Source organism: Typopeltis vanoorti, chromosome 10 (genome assembly GCF_054136105.1).
Source record: "Typopeltis vanoorti isolate ZY-2024b chromosome 10, IOZ_Tvanoo_1.0, whole genome shotgun sequence".
NCBI lineage: Eukaryota > Metazoa > Arthropoda > Arachnida > Uropygi > Thelyphonidae > Typopeltis > Typopeltis vanoorti.
Window position 1 is genome coordinate 69,124,673 of NC_143558.1, and position 21,568 is coordinate 69,146,240.

At 34.8% G+C, this 21,568-nt stretch overlaps 1 protein-coding gene across 2 annotated transcripts in view; it reads right to left on the reverse strand.

Moving 5' to 3' along the window:
- Window positions 1-21,568, reverse strand: part of LOC150102489 (BTB/POZ domain-containing protein KCTD3) — a 290,210-nt gene that overhangs the window by 187,660 nt on the left and 80,982 nt on the right. For both annotated transcript variants that reach the window (XM_090399756.1, XM_090399757.1), the window contains exons 7-8: window positions 19,492-19,935; window positions 10,927-11,023 (exon numbers count right to left, since the gene is read on the reverse strand). In XM_090399756.1, the coding sequence (XP_090255882.1) occupies window positions 10,927-11,023; window positions 19,492-19,935 (541 nt within the window). The remainder of the gene's footprint in view (window positions 1-10,926; window positions 11,024-19,491; window positions 19,936-21,568) is intronic.

Here is a 21,568-nt window from a genome sequence, read left to right on the forward strand (position 1 = left end):
GGAGTCAATTGCTAGTGTTACCTATAGTGAACGACCCACACTCACCAAAAGTGACTATAGGGTGCTACAAAGGATAATATGTAAAAACTGCCATTTGTCAGTCAACACATTGAACGCAGAGTTCTGAGCATTAACTGGAACACAAATCTGCACAAAAATATTCAGAGCCAAGATTCCCAACATGGGTTTTCATAGGAGGACTGTAACATGCAAGCCCAACATTACCCAAAACAAAATGCGGCTCACCTTCTATGGTGCAAAGAGCATATACAGTGGTACATGAAAAGCTGTGTTATGGAGCAACGAATCATGCCATACCCTCTGCCAAGCAGATGAACAAGTGTGGGTATGCCTGGTGAATGTCTGTTACTAAAGTGTGCAACTCCCAACTAAGAAATTTAGGGCGGTGTGATGGTATGGTCAGTTCTTCTTGATTTGGACTCTGACCTATGTTTGTGGTGCAACGAACATTGAACTCCAAGAGATATCTGAATATTCTGGACAATGCAATGCTTCCTACTTTGTGGTAATTAAAAGAAACACATGTATTAACCACAGTGAAAATTATTTAATTGTAAATATTTCATCCTCGGTATCTTAGGACATCATCAGTACAGTAGTTTAAAACAATAATAGGAATAACATACAGTTATGGCGCATGATCACAATAGAATCTCATTAAACGTGCGTAACGTGTTACAAAAAAAAAAAAAAAATATTTGACACAATTTTGTATGCCAATTTCCCATACTTTAGGAATAGTGAGAATGTCGTTGCAGTTTAAGTTTGGTCTGTGTAGCAGGGCTTCAGAACTTCCTTTGTATAAACGGTCATGTTTATATAAAGATCTATGTAAAAGTTTAGACTTTTCCCAATGGATTCTATGGTTTGGATTTTCAATTCTGTGTTGAAAAAAATTGGAAAAAGTCTAAACTTTTACATAGATCTTTATATAAACATGAACGTTTATACAAAGAAAATTCTGAGGCCCTACTACACAGACCAAACTTAAACTGCAACAACATTCTTACTATTCCTAAAGTATGGGAAATTGTAATACAAAATTATGTTAAATAATTTATTTATTTGTTTTTTTTAACACGTTATGCATGTTTAATGAGATTCTATTGTAATCATGTGCCCTAACTGTATGTTATTCCTATTATTGTTTTAAACTACTGTACTGATGATGTCCTATTTACAATTAAATAATTTTCACTGTGGTTAATACGTGTTTCTTTTAATTATGATCGCACCACAGGTTTCGTTATTTAAAAAAAAAAAAAAAAACTACTTTGTGGTGTTTCTACGGAATTGACCATTGTCTCCTTCAGCAAAACAATTCAATGTATCATAAGCCTGCTATTGTAACTGTGTGGTTTATGGACATGAATGTCACCACACTTGACTCGCATCCACAGAGCCCTGATCTCAATCCCAATGAACATCTGTGTGATGAACTGGAGCCATGAAATGAGATCAAGGGATGTTTCCCCACAACATTCCAGGACTTCATTACATCTACAGGAAGAATGGTCCAAAATTCTGATTGATCACTATCGTCTGCTTGTGGAAAGTATGCCATGTAGGACACTACTACAGTCATCGCAGTGAAAGGAGGTCCTACATTTTTATTAAGGTGAGCACCATGGCTGTTTGTTCCTCACACACTATGGTGTCCATTGACTTCTTTCCAAGCAATGTGTATACTCTGGATGATGACTTTGATATGAAGGTCTAAATGTCAGGTAACTATCATCATCGAATTCCTAATATGTACCCTTAAGGGATGTACAGGATATGATAGTACTACATGAAAAACTTACACCGTTACTAAGTTCCTATCTATAATTTTCCTGCAAATCAGTCTGTTACCTGTCAAGATTTCAATATTATTAAATCTTATATTACTATCTTCTAAGGCATTTTTTACTGTATCAATCCACCTATATCTTGGTCTTCCTCTGGGTCTTTTTCCTGCCAACCTGGCAGAGAACACTTGTTTTGCTAATCTTTCCTCTCCCAGGTTTAAACTGGTTTGAACACTGTCTCGTATACAGCTAATTTTGTGTTTTGACTAATTTCTCACTTATTCCATATAAATTTATTTAAATTTATTCAGTTGACTTCCTACCATTCCAGCTTTGTTGATTCTGTTGTCTATTTCAATATTTAATTTACCATCTTCTCTAAAAATCGTGCCTAAGTAGCTGAAATGTTTTACTTTTTCTATAGGTTCTCCATTCACAATGCAGCGGATATTTTGAATGTTTCTGCTTATTTTCATTGTCTTTGTCTTGTTATTGCTGACCTTCATGCCAAATCTATCACAAGAGTTATTTAATTTAGTCAGGGAATCTAGCAGACTTATTTAGAAGTATAACATCATCTGCATAAAGTAAAGAGCTGAGATTAACATCTCCAATTTTGATAATAGGTTTAGTACTACTTTTGTTCATAATGTGATCTATATAGATAATAAAGAACAGAGGGGATAATGTACATCCTTGTCTGATGCCAGATTTAACATTAAACCATCTTCCTGTACTTCCTTCAATTCTAACTGCTGACTTACAACTCAAATAAAGACTAAATATTGCTTGATATAATGCTCTATTGACACCATACAACTGTAGCACTTTGAACAGCTTCTCTCTTGGTTCATATAAAACTGAAGTTATTAGTCTAACAATGGTAATTGTCCCCATAATTCTATTATAATGACTTACCAAACTTTGTTGAATTCATTTTCTGTACCACTTTGCAAATTCTGAAACTACTCTGAGTGCTGTGAGTACTTATCTCTAAAGCTTGATTTTTATAGTCAAAATATCCACCAATTGGGGTCATCTTTGCTAAGAACTTTAATGCAACTCAAACTGGCTTTCCTTATCCAATTCTACTTATCAAATTGTAGGAATGTCAAGATATTTGCCAATAGCAAAGACATAACACAGACAGCACTCATATTCTTCATATGTGAAAAAAGGTTTACATTTTATTGAAAAGGTAAAAGAAAATAAAACCTAAATATAGAGCATTCTGACATCCTAGCAAATTTAGATGTAGTCAATCATTTTGCCAAGGTACCTAGGGATGCCACAATGGATCTGCTTGCAAACCTTTTCCCACCAGACTATTCAAACACTGTATGGACAACGCTTTTTCATATTTCAGTCAAATACTGAGAACAAAAATAAGTACTTGCCATGGGTTCCCCACTAAATCCAGCCTTGGCCAACCATTTCATATTAAATGTTACAAAATTAATGCTATTAAAAACCATTACAAGAAACCAAAAACTTAGTTACATTACATTGATGTTATTATTATCTGAGACCTCCAGAGAATCAAGGACTCATCAAGGGAGGCTGTAAATTACCCAACCTAGCTATCATACCTTCCCTTAAATTCATTTACACTAGATGCACTCACTACCCCTAAGGGCAAATTATTCCACTCACTCACTGCTCTCTGGGAGAAAAACCTAGCTTTTACTCCTTTCTTGACTGAGAACAACCTTAACTTTCACAGATACCCCCCCCCCCCTCCCCAGTGTTCTCTCCCCGCATTCTATATTTCATCATTTGAAATGCTATAACATCCATTTGGGGTGCTTAAGGGCAAAAGCAGTATAGCTGAGAGGAGATCTCCACATAGCCTTTAAAGGAATGCGGAGAATATATACCAGGGCTTCTGACCTAATGTCCAATCCTCACCTTCTCGTGCAGCACCCTGTTAGGTAACTACCTGGATAATAAACGAATGAGGATGGGCTGGAAATTTGAGATTTAGCCAACCAAATTGTATTCTTATTGGCTTAAACCAAAATACAAAATGATGGTACAACATGACAGAATTCCATGCCGGTAGAAGCATCGCCAGGTTAAACAAGATCCCGTTGTTTTCGCCAGGGAACCAGGGCGAACAGCGAAAAGTCAGCTACTAGAACAAATCTGAAAACAAACCCCAACTCAACATCACCAGAGTTAAAGATCGGTACTATCAACGTAAGAATTGCCTTCGCCGATAGTTTTTCGGCATGAAATTTATAGATCGTAGTTATCGATCTTCAGTTTCGCTTACTGGCTATAAAACAACATAGGATGTTCATCCCCTTATTTTCTATATTAAGGTGCCAAAAAACTAGCCATTTGGCTTTTTATCTTAACCAAAATATAATTACACCTTTATGGCATTCATATAGTGAAGGTATGTAAGTTCTTTTCACTAAGCTTTGATACCTTCCAGGTCTACCTACTCACTGATGAGACCTCAAAAAAGGTTGAAACCGGTCTGGGTAGTGACCTCTCCTCATAATGTAATGACAACTACATCTCCTAGGAGCTGTGTTTTACATTATGAGAAAATATCAAGAATAGTGAGGGAGCTTGCTCCACCTTTACTTCGAATTGCCTTCGCCGATAGTTTTTCGGCATGAAACTTATAGATCGTAGTTATCGATCTTCAGTCATTAAAAATTGAACTGCTGCAGATCCAGGATATGCACACTACAGAACATGACAGCAGCAACAACTAGCATTGTTCCACCAACACGCATACAGTAGTTAATTTGTTTTTATTCTAGTTATTTACAGTAAAACCCCGTTTTTACGTTCCCGCAATTTACATTTCCCTGCCATTTACGTCATTTTCTGTTGGTCGCGTCTTAAAGCCTATTCTCACGACGTATTGTTTTCCCGCCATTAACAACTTGATGTGGACATTATTTCCCGTGATTTGCGTTTTTTTTCTTGGTGGCAATATTGATTTTCGAATCGATTTCAGTGGAAATCTGCGCATTTCTGTTCTCAGGTGGCACTGCTTTCGGCTGCAGTTTCACTTCTGCCATCACGGTGACTTGCGCACATGCAGCAGTACTGTAGTGATGAGCGATACCGTGATTTTTCAATCACAGTACGAATTGATATTGCAGAATTTCTGCAATGTAATTTAGCGTGTGAAAGTTGCTTTCAGGTTGCGGTGGTGGATTATCCATGACAGTAACATGGAGAAAAAAGACAGAAAATGTATTTCAGTAAAAGAAAAGACGGCAATTCTGTGACGTGTAAATTGGCATGCCGGAACACGTGCATTTAGCATAAGATCTTAGACTCTCCGTGTCCACTTTGAACACGATAGTAAAAAAACAGGTCAAGCATTGAACTCAATGCAAAGCAATCTGGCACTTAAAAAAAAAAAAAAAAACAATTAAAGATTTTTTTAAATAGATAAATGTAAGTACATTGTAAATTCATTTATTTTCAGTTATTAAATTTTGTAATCCAGTATGTAGACTCACATACTAGCAGTAAGTCATCTTTTAGCCTTTTTTTTAAATGTTTTTTTTACATTTCCTGCTATTTGCACTTTTTTTCATCAGTTCCCTGAAAAGCTTAAAATAGGGGTTTTACTGTATTTATATGTATAAATTGTGAAGTTCTGATAACATTTAATATGTGTAATTAATTGTTTCTAGTCTCTTTTCTTACAACTTTTGCTAATACCCCTGACAATGTAAGTTTTGTTAATTATATTAAATAATCTCAATGCTAGAAATTGTCTACAGTCCTCCTATCTATCAGTATATCGGACTGTAGGATTATCTGTAATTCATTGTCAGATTACTGCTTTTGTTCTCATGAACATCTGCACAAGCCCAATAACAGAATTCATTCAGGAAAATTTCATCTCCCATTCCATCAATATCAAGCCATGGTTCTCTAACAAGGTATTGTTGGACAACCAAGATGACCAATAAAAAAATTTAGCACATTACAAATGGCTTGAGAACAAAATCCTAGCTTCACACTCATTCTACAGCAGCTTACAACAGCTGCATAAAAAAAAAAAAAATTAAAAAAAATCAAATGGCTGATCAAAATCAACAAAATTTTGGAAGTGCCAAATGCAAAAAAAAAACTTGACTTCAGTTCAAATGACAACTGAGCCTTTTCCTTGACTGAGCAACCACTTTTACTGATCTTGTATGTTTCCATCTCTCTCAAATCCAGATGATACTATTGTAACAGTAGTATGGTTTGGATACTATTTTAACAGCCAAAGACAAGGCTGACGTACTGACATCACTCTTCTTGCACTTATGAACTCCCTGCACTTATGAAAAAGGTAAAATACTCATATTTTACCAGAAAATGTTTACCTCCTCCTCATCTTTCATCAAGAAAAAATCAAAAGAATCGTGAACAGCTTAAGCATCAACAAGTCACCTGATTGTGATGGTATCCTCCTAGTATGCTAAAAACTTTGTTCTGGAATTAAAACATCTGTCCTTACTACCTTTTTCCCAATCATTCCTTGTCAAACAGCATCTACCCATCTACCCCCCCCCACTAAAAAAAAAAGCAAAAGCAATAATTGACCAACTGTTCTTACTTCAGTTCTCTTCATGAGAAGATCATCAACAGTCAATTTCTTTACTAGCTGGATGCTGGCCAGCTATATGGATTATGCCACTCTCAATGTACCCACATTTGAACTTGAGTCATGGAAAGGGAGAAACTCATGTGATTGCTCTTCAAATTTGTAGAGCATTTGTTTGGGTCTGGCATGAGAGGCCTGTTCAGCAAACTACCATTTTTTGATCTCTGCCTCCTGCTCTTTGTAAGTGGTTTCTGAACCTTCACTACATGTCAAGGTTAATGGTTTCCCTCTAATCAAATTTCTTCACCAATTCAATGCTGGAGATCTGTACTCCTACACATAAATGACCTTCTCTCACCTCAAGATTCTACTGAGTTTTGTGCTGTATCTTTGTCACTGACAACCCTTATATTGCACGATCACTAGAAGCTTCAAGATCTTCATTGTCAATGCTTACGTCATTGATCTTCTTGTTATAATTCAGCAAGGCGAGGATAACCATGCAAACTTTAATGCTATCAAAACATAGTTCTGTTTTATCTCTCACAACAAAGATATCATTTCACTTCCCCTTACACTTGACAAACCCAGATCTCCAAACAGAATTATATTTCTCTTCTTAGCCTGACTTGCACCTCTATTCTCTTTCTCTCTCTACTGACACAAACACATCTCAGCTAGAGCTTCTTTAGCCTCCAAAAAACTTGGTGAATTTTTCATTTTTCAGCTCAACTAGTACGTTTCAAATTTGCCTAGCCTTGGAATACTGCTCACATATTTGGAGTGGTGAATCAATTTAGCTCCAAGAGGTTTTAGGAAAGCTATTCATAGAAAATCATTCATATTCATGTTGAAAACATTTCATATTCTATGAATACTTGATGCTATCCAGAAAGGGTATCGAACTAATTCTCCCCGCCCCCCCGCCCCCACACACAGATTTACTTCACTCATACCCATACTCCGTCTATCTTATGTTTCTTCTATAGGTATTTCCATGGAGAGGGTTCTGCTGAACTCGCAACTTCCAAAGCTGTAAAAACAGGAGCTGTTGTTGGTGAACATCCATTTACTGCTCAGCTTCCATTTAAGGCTACTCTTTGTAACAGCCTTCCCACCCCCAAAGTTTTCCTCAAAAACTACAATCTTCAGCTTTTCAAGAAACACATATCAATAGATTTCTTATTTCTTCTTATGCTCTTGATCACACACACACACACACACACACACACACACACACACACACACACACACACACACACACACACACACACACACACACACGGCACTTATATGCTATAGGTTTACAACCTTTTGTGTGTGGGTTCTGACATTAAAAAAAAAATTTTTTTTCATAACTCAGCTAAAGTAACATTTTTTTTTATTTTAAATGTAAATCCTTACAGTTCAGCAGTATTAGTACTGTGGGTTAAGGGTTGTATAGTTACTGGAAATCTTGCTCTAGTAACAAAAACATGGAACTGCTTTTCAAACTACTTTAGACCACCAATAAATAAGATGATATTCTTGCAATGGGCAAAGAAATTCATCTATCACCTAAAGTCATTCAGAAATGTCCATGCCAACTGTAGAATCTGATCATATTACCTACTGATTTGAGAGCAGAAGCATAACTACTTGAGCAACCAGGCTAATAATTAAATGCAACTTTTTCCGATTTCCTGATTAAATCTCACTTTATGATATTACGAAAACTGTCTCATAGTCCGATTTGACTGTTTTCACAATTATCGTATGGGTCATTTTCAAATGAATTTTTTTTTGTAAGTATGCCTTCAAGTTAAACAAGAAAAACAAATTTGATTTTTTAACGATACTTGTGACATTATCTATATTTTTCTAAGAAAAACAAAGTTTTTATTCAACATACTCCACTGAGCTGTCTGCCACTATTCTGCACTTCTTCTAATCATATACAAACATGGTACTGATCAACATCTATATACAGTTCAGCTCCAGACTCACTTGAAGCAACTATTTCTCATCCTCTTCCTTCATTCTATATATTTCTTCTTTGGAACAGTCTTCCCCAATGCACATGAACTTCCAACTCTTCAATAACAAAAAAAATTAACAGATTTCATTTTCATTCTACATTCTGATCAGTTCCCCCCCCCTCTCCCCCAGCACTGTTGTGTTATAGGGTCTTGAGAAATCCCGTGCGTGTGTGTGTGTGATTAAAAAAAATTGAAAGCACAAAAAAAAAAAAAAAAAAAAAATTCAAATAATTTTTTGTTCTCATTTCCAGTAATAACTAAATGATCCACTCACTGCAGATTTTAATAATACTTACAGAGTAACTGTAAAGGAATATAACAGTCAGAGTAGCTCTTAAAATTACCACTTGATGAATACAGCTTAGCATAATTTAATTCACTGCTCTATGTATAATCTAATGCACTGAAACATTTGATATATTCTGTGTAATATATTTATACAAAATAATTAGATACCATGAAGGGATATCTTTGCAATTATTCAAGACCAAATAATAAGAAACTTAATTTGCATTTTATTAATAGGTAATCAAATATCTTTGTGTGTATGTGTAATTGGATGATTATGGGGGGGTGAATCAACAAGAGGGAATTCTTAGCTAACCGTAAGGAATTCTGATTTACATTATGTCCTTAATCCCTGTTTTTAATTCTTTTTTTCCTCCTAAAATGAACTCGTCTTCAAAAAAACTCATTGAAAAATAAGTTTAATCAGTTTGTTGCATTTCTCAGCATGAAAGAACAAGTTTTGTGCTGAAGAACTTTTTTTTCTGCTTTATTTTTAAGCAGTAAATTATACTAGGCAAGGAAGTATATTCTTGTTTTAATCCTTTACCCAGACTTAAGCAAACAAAATTTGCACATAAGGTATCTTTATAACTTTACAACTCAGTTCTGTCTGATCTCTTGCAAGAAAGAGCTCACATCCCCCCCCCCCCTACCTTCAGTAATACTGAGATATCAAACGCAATCAGATTCTTTTCATTGACTGACTTGCACCTGACCTTTCCTGGTACAACCATATTTCAACTATAGCTTCTGCAGCTACCAAAAAAATTGGTGTGCTTTTCCACACAAGACGTTACTTCACACCTGCTAACTCTACACAAAACTCAAATCTGCCCAGCAATGCAATATTACTCCCATATTTGAGGTGGTGCACCAAAATCCTCTCAAAGATTGCTCGATTCTATACAGAAGAGGGCAGTCCAGTTAATTAATGATCCTCCTCTCACAGACCCACTTCAATTCCTCTTTCATAGATGTTCAGTTACTGTTTTATGCCTCTTCTATAGATACTTTCATGGACAGTGCTCTGCTGAATTGGCCACTTTCATTCCTTCACTCTCCTTCAAAATCATTAAAACAAGAGCAACTGTTAACCAACACCCTTTTACAGTCCATCTTAAAACTTGCCTAATCAACCTCACCACCTCCTCTTTTATTCCATCTACTTCTGTCCTTTGGAACAGTCTCTCCCACTCAACCTTCCCCAAAGATTACAACCCTCAGCTGTTCAAACAAAATGTGAACATTCCTCCTTTCTTCTATTCCCCTTGCACACACATGCTACTAGTCTGCTACAGTGATACAATAAGGCCTTGATATGTATACATCTGGATTATTATGCTCGAGTCTGGTCCCCTGAGTTTCTTAGGGATGTGGAAGTGGTGGAGAAGATTCAGAGGCATGTGACCAAGATGGTGAGTGGTCTGTGGAATGTTCCCTATGATGACAGATTGAGGGTGTGGAATGCAGAAGTTAGAAACATTTAAGTTGTTTAATGAGTTTTATATGATTGATGCAGGGGAAATGTTTCAGCACTTGGCTGGAGGGGATCATCCCTGGAAGTTGCAGTTAGTAGGGGTGTGAGGACTAGATTTTTGCTTGGGGAGTTGCAAATAAGTGGAATGGGTTGCCACAAAGCACTTACAAACAAAGAGACCCAAGCAAAGCACTCACAACTGCCAAAGTCAGTTGTGAGTGCTTTGTTTGGGTCTCCCATGTTCGGACTCCATGGAAGTGCTGTACAATAATAATAATATCTCTGATCCATTTTAATAATATAGGGATAGACCATATTTTATTACTTGCATATGGAAAATACAGGACTTCTGCATTGGATTTGCTTACAGTGTCTGAGGCTAGCTCTCACTGACAAGACATCAAAGGCTGAGACCAGTCTGGTTAGATCACAAACTAGATTGGTTAGTCACTAACCTTCTCCTGATTCATAGCAATATACACATACAAAAGAAAGTGTGCTGTGCTTTATTAGATACTGATGCAATTGATGTAAAGTCAGCAGCTTCTGTATACAAGTAGCTTGGTTATGAAGATATTTCACATGCAAAGTTTGCTTATAGTTGGGTAAAGGATTAAATAAGAATATAGTTTCTTGTTAAATATAAGCCATCCATCTGCTGCAATCATTAGTACATATTTATTAATTTAAAAACAAAAACAGATCAGATAATTTCTGTATAGCCAATTTAATTTCATAAGATATTAAAGTCAAATTAACCTATAACAAGTGACAAAATGGGCATATGCTACTGCAATCCAGTTGTGATGACCTCTTACAATACGAACACGTTGCGGATCTGCCCATCCGCTGGGACCTAAAAAATAGAGCAAAATATACATTAAACAGGCTTATCAACAAGAGGCAAGAAAAAGTAATTCATATTTTGTATTAAATGGAAACTTTTACTTAACTGCAAAAATTTCTACTGTTCACTTAAAAAAAATTTATAAATCTAAATTACGTAGTAATCAAATATAAACCATTATTGTGTAAAGATATTTGCTAGAATTCAACTGAACGAGAAGATCAAGTATTACACATATCATAATGCTGATAAAATAAAAATGTTTCTTACAAAATAAAGTGAAGCATAGCCAATATCTGAAATGAATCAATAATAACATAAAAATACCAAGAGGCCTTAATATGTTCAATAGCTACAATGAACATAAAGAAATTAAGTATAATAACTCTTAAAAAGACATATGGTGTGGGATACAGCATATTCAAATATTAACAATAAATGCCCAAATAGATTTTTTTTTTGTATTCTTGTTTCTATGCTTGCATGCATAATATGTGTTAGCATATAAATTATATTAATATAAATTTCTAAAAAATAAAAAATAGCAATACTTCAAGACAGAAAAAAAATCCTTTAAATTAAAAATTCATAGCAATATTATTCTAAATTATCAGATGCTCAGAGTACATTATCAGAATACAAATTATTACCACAGTATAAACTTCATCCTTATTTATTTGTCTAAGGACAAATTCCATCTTAAAACACATCAAAAAACATCAAGTGCCATATGACTGCAAGTCTGCCAACTATGGAGATGGGATGATCTGTTAACATCTGCCTTGAATAACATAAGAAATACTTCCATTACCATTATGGTAAATAAGAACTGGCAGAACTATTACTGGGTACATTCCCCTTCACAAAATTATATGAAACAAAGCTCCTCTTCCTCATCATCAAATTCTTGATTGTACCTGCAGAGGGACATACATACTAATAATAGTACTACATAACTTTAAACTGTACACTGACAATATTCTTCCAAACTGGTCTGTTACCTGTCAAGATATCAATCCACCAAAACCTTGGTCTACCACTATGTCTTCTTTCGATATAAAACATTAGTTTTATAACTTTTCCTCTTCTGTTCTGTTTAATTGACCATATCTTATATTCTCTCTTCTCACACATACTGAATGAGCAATTCACGTTGATTCATAATAGTTCAGTTTAAATATATGATGTTGCCATTTGTAAATTCTATACCCCACCCCCAACCTCTCATATCGGTGATCAATAACTGATCAAATGTTTTATTTCTAATTAAACAACCTTCAGATCCACAAATTAAAATTAGTTTTTACACTATCTTGTATATAGCTAGTTTAGTTTTGAATAATTTTATTTTTATTACATATAAATTGATTCAACTGATATCCCAAAATGTCATCATTGTTTAATCTCTCTAATTCCATATTTAATTTGCCATCTTCACTAAAAGTTGTGCATATAATAGCTGAAACATAATCCTTGTTCTACAGGTTTTCCATTCAAGATACATTCCTATCTGTTTTCACAGCTTTTGTCTTTTTATTACTGATTTTCATTGTGAATTTGTTACAGAAATTACTCAATTTAGTTAAGGAATCTGATGACCTGTACTGGATTTATTTAAGTGTATAACATCATCTGCATATTTCAATAACTGAGATTAACAATTTTGATACCAGCTTTAATGTAACCTTCATAATGTGATCAATATAGATAATAACAGAGAAGATAATGTGCATCATCTTAAATCCGATTTTAAATCAAACCATTTTCTTGAACCTGTTAGAATGCCAACTGTTGATTTCCAACTCATATATAGACTATGTATGTACTGCTTGTAATAATGCCCCTTAACTACCACATAATTGTAGGCAGATTTTGAAAAGCATTTCTCATGGCACCTTATTTATACTTTTTTTAGACCTAAAACCAGGAGATCTTTGTTCTATCCCTCTAATTTTTCAAACTACTATTTATATTAAAGTGAAAACCTCATCCTAACAACTCCTATTTGGCTTGAATCCAGCTTGTTCTTCGAGTTTCTCTTCCACAATTTTTCTTGGCCTCTTCTCAAGTATGCTTCCTCTAATTCTCTCATTCAGCTTTATTTCCTTTTTTATATATGGATACTATACTCTATAGCAGCCCTTATGTGCCAGTAGGCATGGAAAGATTTAATGATGTGACTATACTCTATCCAATCATCTGGAATTCACCCTTCTGACCAGGCCTTTTGAATTATGCAGTGCAGCCAGTGTAAAATTTTATGCCTCCATATTTGAGAATTTGTTTGAATATCATCTACTCCACTTGAACACATTTCAGGTTTCAGATGGTGCAAACTTTGTTTGCTTACACTTTGGATAAAGGATTAAACCAAGAATATAATTTCTTTGGATTTTTAATTTATAGTATGACCAAGTGAAAAAACTTTCTTCTGAATTTGTGCACATCTTTATGTCGAAACATAGCATTAGTAAAGATTAGTGTCATGTCTCAATCAGAAATCAATCAAGTACTTAGCATTATTATTAGCTTTGTAATTTTTTTCGATATAGTCGCTAAATGTTTCTATTTGTCTGGTATTTATTTCCTGCTCTGCCATTTAGTTTTCCAAGAAGAACTAGCATTCCCTCTTTATGTCAGCTACCTTCTCTGCTAACTCAAAAATTCATCACTTCTTAGTAGAACCTTCTGTGGGATATATAAATCTCGACCTCCAATTTTGATGTTTGTCCATATCATTCTACTTGAAGTTGCCTGCCATTCAAGAAGATTATCTTCTTGTTTAGTTCTAAATACTATACCAACTCACTTTCTTTCACTTTTTTATATATTTTTTTTATTTATTTTTTTTTTTATGAAGAATCCATCCACAAGAGGTTGGTCAACCTATAGTGCACTAGTACCATGGATGGGCAAGAAGGAACTTATCCACATTTGACTTGAAAAGCTGTGGATTGTATTCTTTGGGAATATAATCCACAGTCTTCCACCACAGGAATGTGGTGGAAGACTATTCCAGAGGGAAGCAGTGGAAAGGATAAACGAAGAGAAATTTATTCTGTGGGTTTGGAGTTGAACTATGAGAGGATGTTGGTTAGCTGCTGAATGCATTTGGACAGATTTACAAGAGGGTGGGGGAATTATTAATGTCAATTATTCATCAGAATAATGGAATTATTCTGATGAATAGTGGCCATAGAAGTATTTATAGAAAATGCAGGCTGTGGAGACTTGCCCATGTGAAAGTAAGTGGCTTGAATTAGTGAAAAATGGTTTGTCAATCAATCTAATTGCTCTTTTCTCTATAGAATTCAGTATTTTCAGACAGCTCTTAGGTGCACCACACCAGATATGAGTGCGGTGTTCAAAGGTTGGGTGGATTTGTGATTTGTATAGGGTTAGGAACTGTTCAGAATTAAATAACACATTGAGTGAAAGAGAAAGCCTAATTTTTTTTGGATACAGAGGAAGAAGAGAGATTTGAGTATTATCAAGGCAAGATTAGAAGAACAGGATTCTTTTTTGTGGGAAATAATTCAGAGCTGTGTTTTGCTAGCATTAAGTTGATAATGGTATCCAAATTCCATTGACGAATGTTTTGAAAATCAGATTTTAAAGTTGCAGAGGTTAGAGTTCTGAAGATTGTGGTGATTTGTACTTTGCAAGGTTTGTCAAACGAAAAGGAGAAGTGCAATGTACTGTCATAAGCAAAACTGTGTACTGGATTGGCAGTCAGCTGGAGGAGAAGGAAGAAAGTGGGAGAAAGAACAGAACCTTGTGGGACAGCATTAGTTGTATAGATAGAAGATAAGGAGCCAACCATCATGACTCGAAGTGAGCATCCAGCCAGCAAGCTGGTTACCCAATTGTAGAAGTCGGAGGGGGGGGGGGGGGGGAAACCAAACGATGGGAGTTTTCTTAATACTTTTGTGGCAAATTGGTCAAAACCTTGGAGACATCAAGAGCAACCACTTAAGATTTGCCAAACCTTTCCATGGAGCTTATCCAAAGATGAGTGACACAGGTTAGTAGATCCTCTGTTGATCGACAGTGATCGAATCCATACTGTCAGTCATTTATTAGATGAGTGTTCAAGGTAGCGTAGGAGTTGGCCATTGATGGTTCTTTCCATTACTTTAGAAAGAAATGAGGTGAGAGAAATTGGACAGCAGTTTGAAGATCAAGATTTGTCATCCTTCTTAGGAATTGGTTGTATATATCCAGAATGCAGGATAGATACCAGTGGAATAAGAAGGTATAAACAGATGGAATAGAATGGGAGTCAACTCTGGGGCACTTTAAAAGACCATCAGAACAATTGGAGGAATGCCACCAGGGCCAGGAGACTTTTTGGTATCCAATTTAAGAAAATTTTTCCGATTTCTTTCTGGAGAAAGAAGAAAGATGAAATGCAGCGTTGAGTGTTTGGAATAGCTGAGGGACAGTTATCATGATAAGCTATGCAAAAATTGGTGGAGAAGTAGGAACCAGGAGATTGGTTTTTTTTTTTTTTTTTTTTTTTTTTTTTTTGTGGGTGATGATGAAATAGTACCATTTAGGTGTAATAGTCCTGGCAGTAGCAGTGTTAGGCAGAAGCCAAAGCCAATAGCTTTGACTAGAGCCCAGAAGGCATGGCTACCATTTGGGTAGGATGCAAGTCTCCTACTTTTAGATCTCTCAAAATCACTTTTCAATGTGGTGATAATTTTCTTGCAGCTATTCTGGGCTTTGGTGTAGGCAGTATAGGAAGATGGAGTTTTGGTATGCCCGACTCTTCTTTTGTACAGCCCTGGCACACCTGTGGGAGAACCAAGGCTTAACTAGGGAACAAGAATTTGTGGTGCAGTATAATAATTCTCATTATTATTAGCATTGAATAATAATGCTAATAATTCTCATTAATCATGTTTCCATGGCTAATGAGAATTATTTTGATGATCTGCCCTGCATACAGGTTTGGTTCAGGTGGCTGGTAACAGTAATATGACAAACGAAATGAGGCATAGAAGTAACAAAGATCATCCCATTTGGCTTTCTAGTAATGTTACACAATGCCTGGATGTGAGTGGTTGTGTATGTATTGCTTCGTGGGAGAAGACATCTGCACAACACTGTAGACTGAGCAGCTGTCTAGAAGGCAGACAACAGTCACAGAGTACTTAGATGGGTCACTAATGAGGAAGAGATTCAAAGTGTTTGAGGAGTGGTTGGGATTTTTCTTGTATTCTGGTGAGCATGTGCAATTTGTGTGAAATCATTTGTGTTTGCAAAAACCTCAGCCTCTCTACCTGCTTGATCTGTGCAAATGGAAGTGGACAGCCAAATGGTGTTGTGGACATTGAAGTCTCTGAGGAAGATGACTTTGATGGTTGGAGAGTTGGATTGAAGAAAATCAACATTTTAGGAAAAGTAATTGAAGAGTTCAGAGTGGTTGTTGGCTTTAGGAGGGGGATTTAGGATGAGGTAGGCCAATTTCAGCCAAAAGAGGTCAAAATTGGTTGATTCCAGGTTGGATATTCTCTGGCATGGTATATTAGTAAATTCTTTGTTTGAGCAGTACCAATTATGTTGATGAGTACTTCTTGAATTCTCCTGCCAGCTCTGCATCTTTTCCAATTATATGGTATGACACACACACAAAACAGTACTGAACTCCATAACATACAGTTGTAGTTATATACCCCCCCCCCTTACCATACTGTACTTCATACACAGATGATGATGCCTATCTTGAATTCTGCTGTTTGAATTAGTTCTGGTAGTTAACTTTCACAATTTACCCTGGTTCTCTGATGAAAACGGCATGGGCCATGTTTAACTGGGTGCTAACCCAACATGACATTTATTCATGTTATACCATCATTTTGTTTTTGGTTTAAGATAATACAGAATAAAATTTGGTCGTGTGAATCCCAAATTGCCAGCCCATCCTTGTTCATACTTACTAACAGGGAATACTACAAGAATCACATATGACCTAACAAGGTTTTTTGGAAGTCTTCCAGATATTTAGCTATGGGAAGAAGTTTTGGTGCTATATAGAAATCATTATAACTCTGAGAGACTATGCTTGGAGTCCACATCAAGAATGAAACAGTCCCTAAATATCAACAAATATGGCTGCATGAATTTACCAAAAATGTGTGAGATAGCCATTTTAAGATCACATTCAACAACCTAACAACTGTAAATGTTGGAACAGCTGTACTGTTATATGAATCTGTATATATGTTGACCTATGGTTTTTCTTAGACAATATGATCAGCTCATCTTACAACAGCACTTTTTTTATCCTTCAAAAAGAGACAAATCAAAAAATGTAAAGCTGTGAATGTCTTTAAATATGCCCCTGGAGGGCAATCCCCTTAACTTAGAATGATAGTTCTTTTTCTGTTACAATTTTGAACAATTTCTCTAAGTACTTGATTATTAATACTTTTGTATACTGTGATATGTGTTTTTGTGATCCAAGATTCTGGTTTGAAACCTAGCAAGACATTAGCAGCTTAACAAATAATCTTATTTATTTTGTTTTTATAATGAAAGAAAACAAATGTGCTACATAGAAATCATTATAAGTAAGAAGAATTTTTGGAATCAACAGCTTTAAAACATTCTCCAAACCTTAACAAATATTGCTGTATCAATTTACAAAAAATCTGAGAGGCACTCATTTTAAGATCAAAGTAATAGTTGCTAAACTCTCTTTATCTAACAACAGATGGTGCCAATTAGGACTAATTCTTTGTGTTGCCCATTAAAATTTCACACTGTTCCTGCTATTAACTAATTGTTGCTGTTTGCATACTGTTACAAACTGTTTTGTGCTCTGAAGATACTGTGTATAACACCAGCAAATAAGTAAGTAATATTATTTATTTCCTTATTACTCTTGTGCTGTGAATTAAAACTGTTATAAAAAACTTAACAGGATATAGAAAGGACAAGTAGAAATCATGTGTCCACTCTATTTGGCACCACAGTAATGCCACAGAACCAAAGGTTGAGAATGGTTTGGCAAAGGACATTCCATAGAAAAGGAAACATGGACATGGTTATGATCTGAGATACCACAAAGAAAGTTAACATGTACAGTTTTACTCATTGATTTGAGAGGAGAGATGGCACTGGGGAGAATTATCTTACTGTGCTAGATGGATCCAGAATAAACATAACTGTTGATAAAAAATGATTACCACCTTGTCCTGAAGATTATAAAAATGAGTACTACATTCACAAGAATAATAACACGTAAGAAATTTTTGAAAATGATTATAGTTGAAAGTTCAATTTCTAAAACATCTTAGAAATAGTGTAAAGAGTACAAACTGAACAGAAGAATATTCTGAATGTTCAGAGTAATTATTCTGAAAAATTATTAAATGAAATGAACTGAAAAGTTGTAAAAAAAATATCTAAGAAGAATGTAACCAGAGAATATATTAATACTTGAATTAGAAAAATTATTAGGAATTTGAAACATGGAAAGGCAGCTTGAATAGGATTCAAACTGAAACAATGAAGTATGGTATAAAAGTACAGTTGTACAGAGATACTGCATAATGTAGAAGACTAGGTCACAAGATAAAATTACAGGCAAATGGAGTAGGATCCTCATTGTACCAATTTATTTAAAAAAAAAAAGTATTACAGAGAAATTTTTGCATGCATACTTGAGAAAAACTAATGAAGATAAAAATGGTGCAGAAAAAGTGGGATTCTGACAAATGAGGGCTGCTAAGATGAGATTTTTAGCTTACAACAATTTAGTTAAAAATCATGGCAGTATAATAATGATTTTTATTTAAATTTATTATCTCAAAAAATATAAGATGATGAATGAAGGGAAAAAACATTTCAAAATATTAAATCTGCATGGTGTCAACAGAGCAAGCGCAACACACAGCATAGGCGCAAGTTGCATACAGGAAATTAGAACTGAAGAATTTAGTTTTGAATTTAGAACTGATTTGACATCTTACAGAAAGATGTGTCAAATCAGGTTTGTACACACAATTTATAATTTGTATGAACATTATTATGAAAAGTGGTAGTAAATCCAATATTCAAAAGGGTAGTAAATTCAATATTCATTAAGCTTTAATCAGTGCTGATGACATTAACCTCTTAAATAAATCTAAAAGTCTTCAAGATTTATTAGCCAAATTCATTAATTGCTGTGGCAAATTTCATATGCAAATTATGAAATTAACAGTTAAAGTTATGAAAGTAAGTAGGAAACCAAACACTAATCGCATTCTCAGCAGTGAATCTATGGTTCAGTTTATGCATCTATGTTATTTAGGCAAAATTTTTATGGAAGATAGAAAATTAAATTATGGAATAAGAGAAATTAGCCCAAAACTAAATGTCATCCACAGGCAATAAAATGTGCAGTTTGTGTAACTCCAAAAATGGTAAAACTATATGTTTTTCAGACCAAAAATTAACTATTGTTATTCAGCAACCAATCTTACCTTGTGTGCTAAAATAAAGACCTAAATCAAGTCTAAGTGTTTTAGAAAGATCAGCAGAAGAGTTTCGGGAATGCCGCAGATCTAAAGATGATGTCCGGGAATGTCCACGACCAATGCTTCTTAAGTCAGATGAGCTGCGTGACAGAGGTGTAGGAGGTGGATGCATTTCAAGAGATGGATTCCTAGAATGGCATGCAGAAGGAGATCTATGATGAGGTGTTATGTCAGGCATTACTCTAAATACTGAACCAGGTCGAGCTTCCAAAACACAACTACTGGTGCCATTTATAGAAAGTCCTGCCAGTCCTGTTATGCCTAATCCTCCTCCTACTGCTCCTGCAGATGCCACTACTGGATTTTCTGCATCTATTCGTGATCCAACATTTTCCCTTTTATCTGGCTGAACATTTCCTCTTGTTGAAGAATTATGTTCATATGGTGGCACTGCAATTAACAACATAACAGTAATTTTAGGCACATGAGGCATGGCCTAACAGTCATCAAAAATATAGAGAACTCATTATTTTATATTAGTAATTCAAAGTGTTTAAATAAGTAACTTTTAAAAAACTGTCGTAACATTTCTTATAATAAATTTCATCAAGTAAAAATAATAATAATAAACAAAAAAATATTATTAAGATAGCACTATGCAAGAATTTAAAACTTTTCACTTTAAATTTTTTTTTAAATATTAGTCAAGCAATCCCAAAAATTCATAGAAGAAAAAAAATTAAATACAGTTTGAATTAAAGAAATTCATTTGAGAAATTATATAGAGAAAGAAAGGTAAGTTAGCTAAAGGATCAACAAAAGAAGATAAGAGGAATTACATGGACAACATGGCAAAAGAAGCAGGCAGATGCTATAAGTGATAAAAAGGGCATGCTGAACAGAGGAGGATAAGATTGCTGAAAGATGAAGAGAGCACTCTGATGAGATTTTCAATGCTAGAGACTGAAAAGATACCCAGCCAATGGTAAGAAGCAAAGATAACCAAAACTCAAAAAAAAGGTGCTCTCATTAAATGTGAAAACTGTTGGGGAATTAGTCTACTCTCAGTACCTGCAAAAATTTTCTATAAAATTTTCGATAAATAGAATTAAAGTGAAATAGGAAAGATATTAAAGAATGGGCAAGCTGGTCTTAGAACAGGCATATGGTACATCACATTTTTTTTTTTTTTTTACTTTAAGGAATACAATTAAACAAAATATAGAATTTAAAAGTTCCTTATACCTAAACTTTATAGATTTTGCCAAAGCTTTTGATAAAGGGACAATACGGATAATTATTAGTAGCAATGAAATTCCTTTTAATCTTCTCACATATTTGTGAGAATAATAAAAGCTCTAGTAAGAAAAATTTCTGTTTTAGAAATAAACAAAATTCTAGTGAATGTTTTGAAATATGGAATGGAATTTGTTATTGCTATAGCATTTTTAGAGAAATGAATGAAGTTCATAAGTGGAAAAAGTGGCAATTATTATTATTATTGTGAATGCTGCTCCAAGAAGTTCTTAGTCTCATCAGTGGAGTGCCCACTTAAATACCTGTATCTCTCCTTGAACATTTTTTACCGAATACACAATCAAATTATCTAACCTAACAGCAGCCAGTTTCACACATTCATCATCACACACCATGAAAAAATCTGAACATCACATTTCCTAACAACAGTCCTAAGCAGTTTTGAGAGATGACCAGAGTACTATACTTCACATTCATCAGCTTCAAAATCTGTCTACACTGCAAGATCCTCTTACTAACTTGAAGAAAAGATATGATAGCAACCTACATCTATTCCTCAAACTCTGAAAGCTGCATTCCCTTAATCTATCCCCCATATGTACAATCCACAGGCCAGCTACCTATCATCTTGGTTACTAAATGAATTTTTTTAGTTGCCCATTTTCTTGGAACTAAAGTGACCATATCTGCATGCAGTAATCCGAATGTCTTATAAAAGGCTTGTAAAGTGAGAATAACTTCCTTATTCTTGCAAGTTAGTATTCTGTTTAGCAGTGTTATTATCCAACCATGACATTGCCACCTTTGCAATGTGATTCCTAAACTT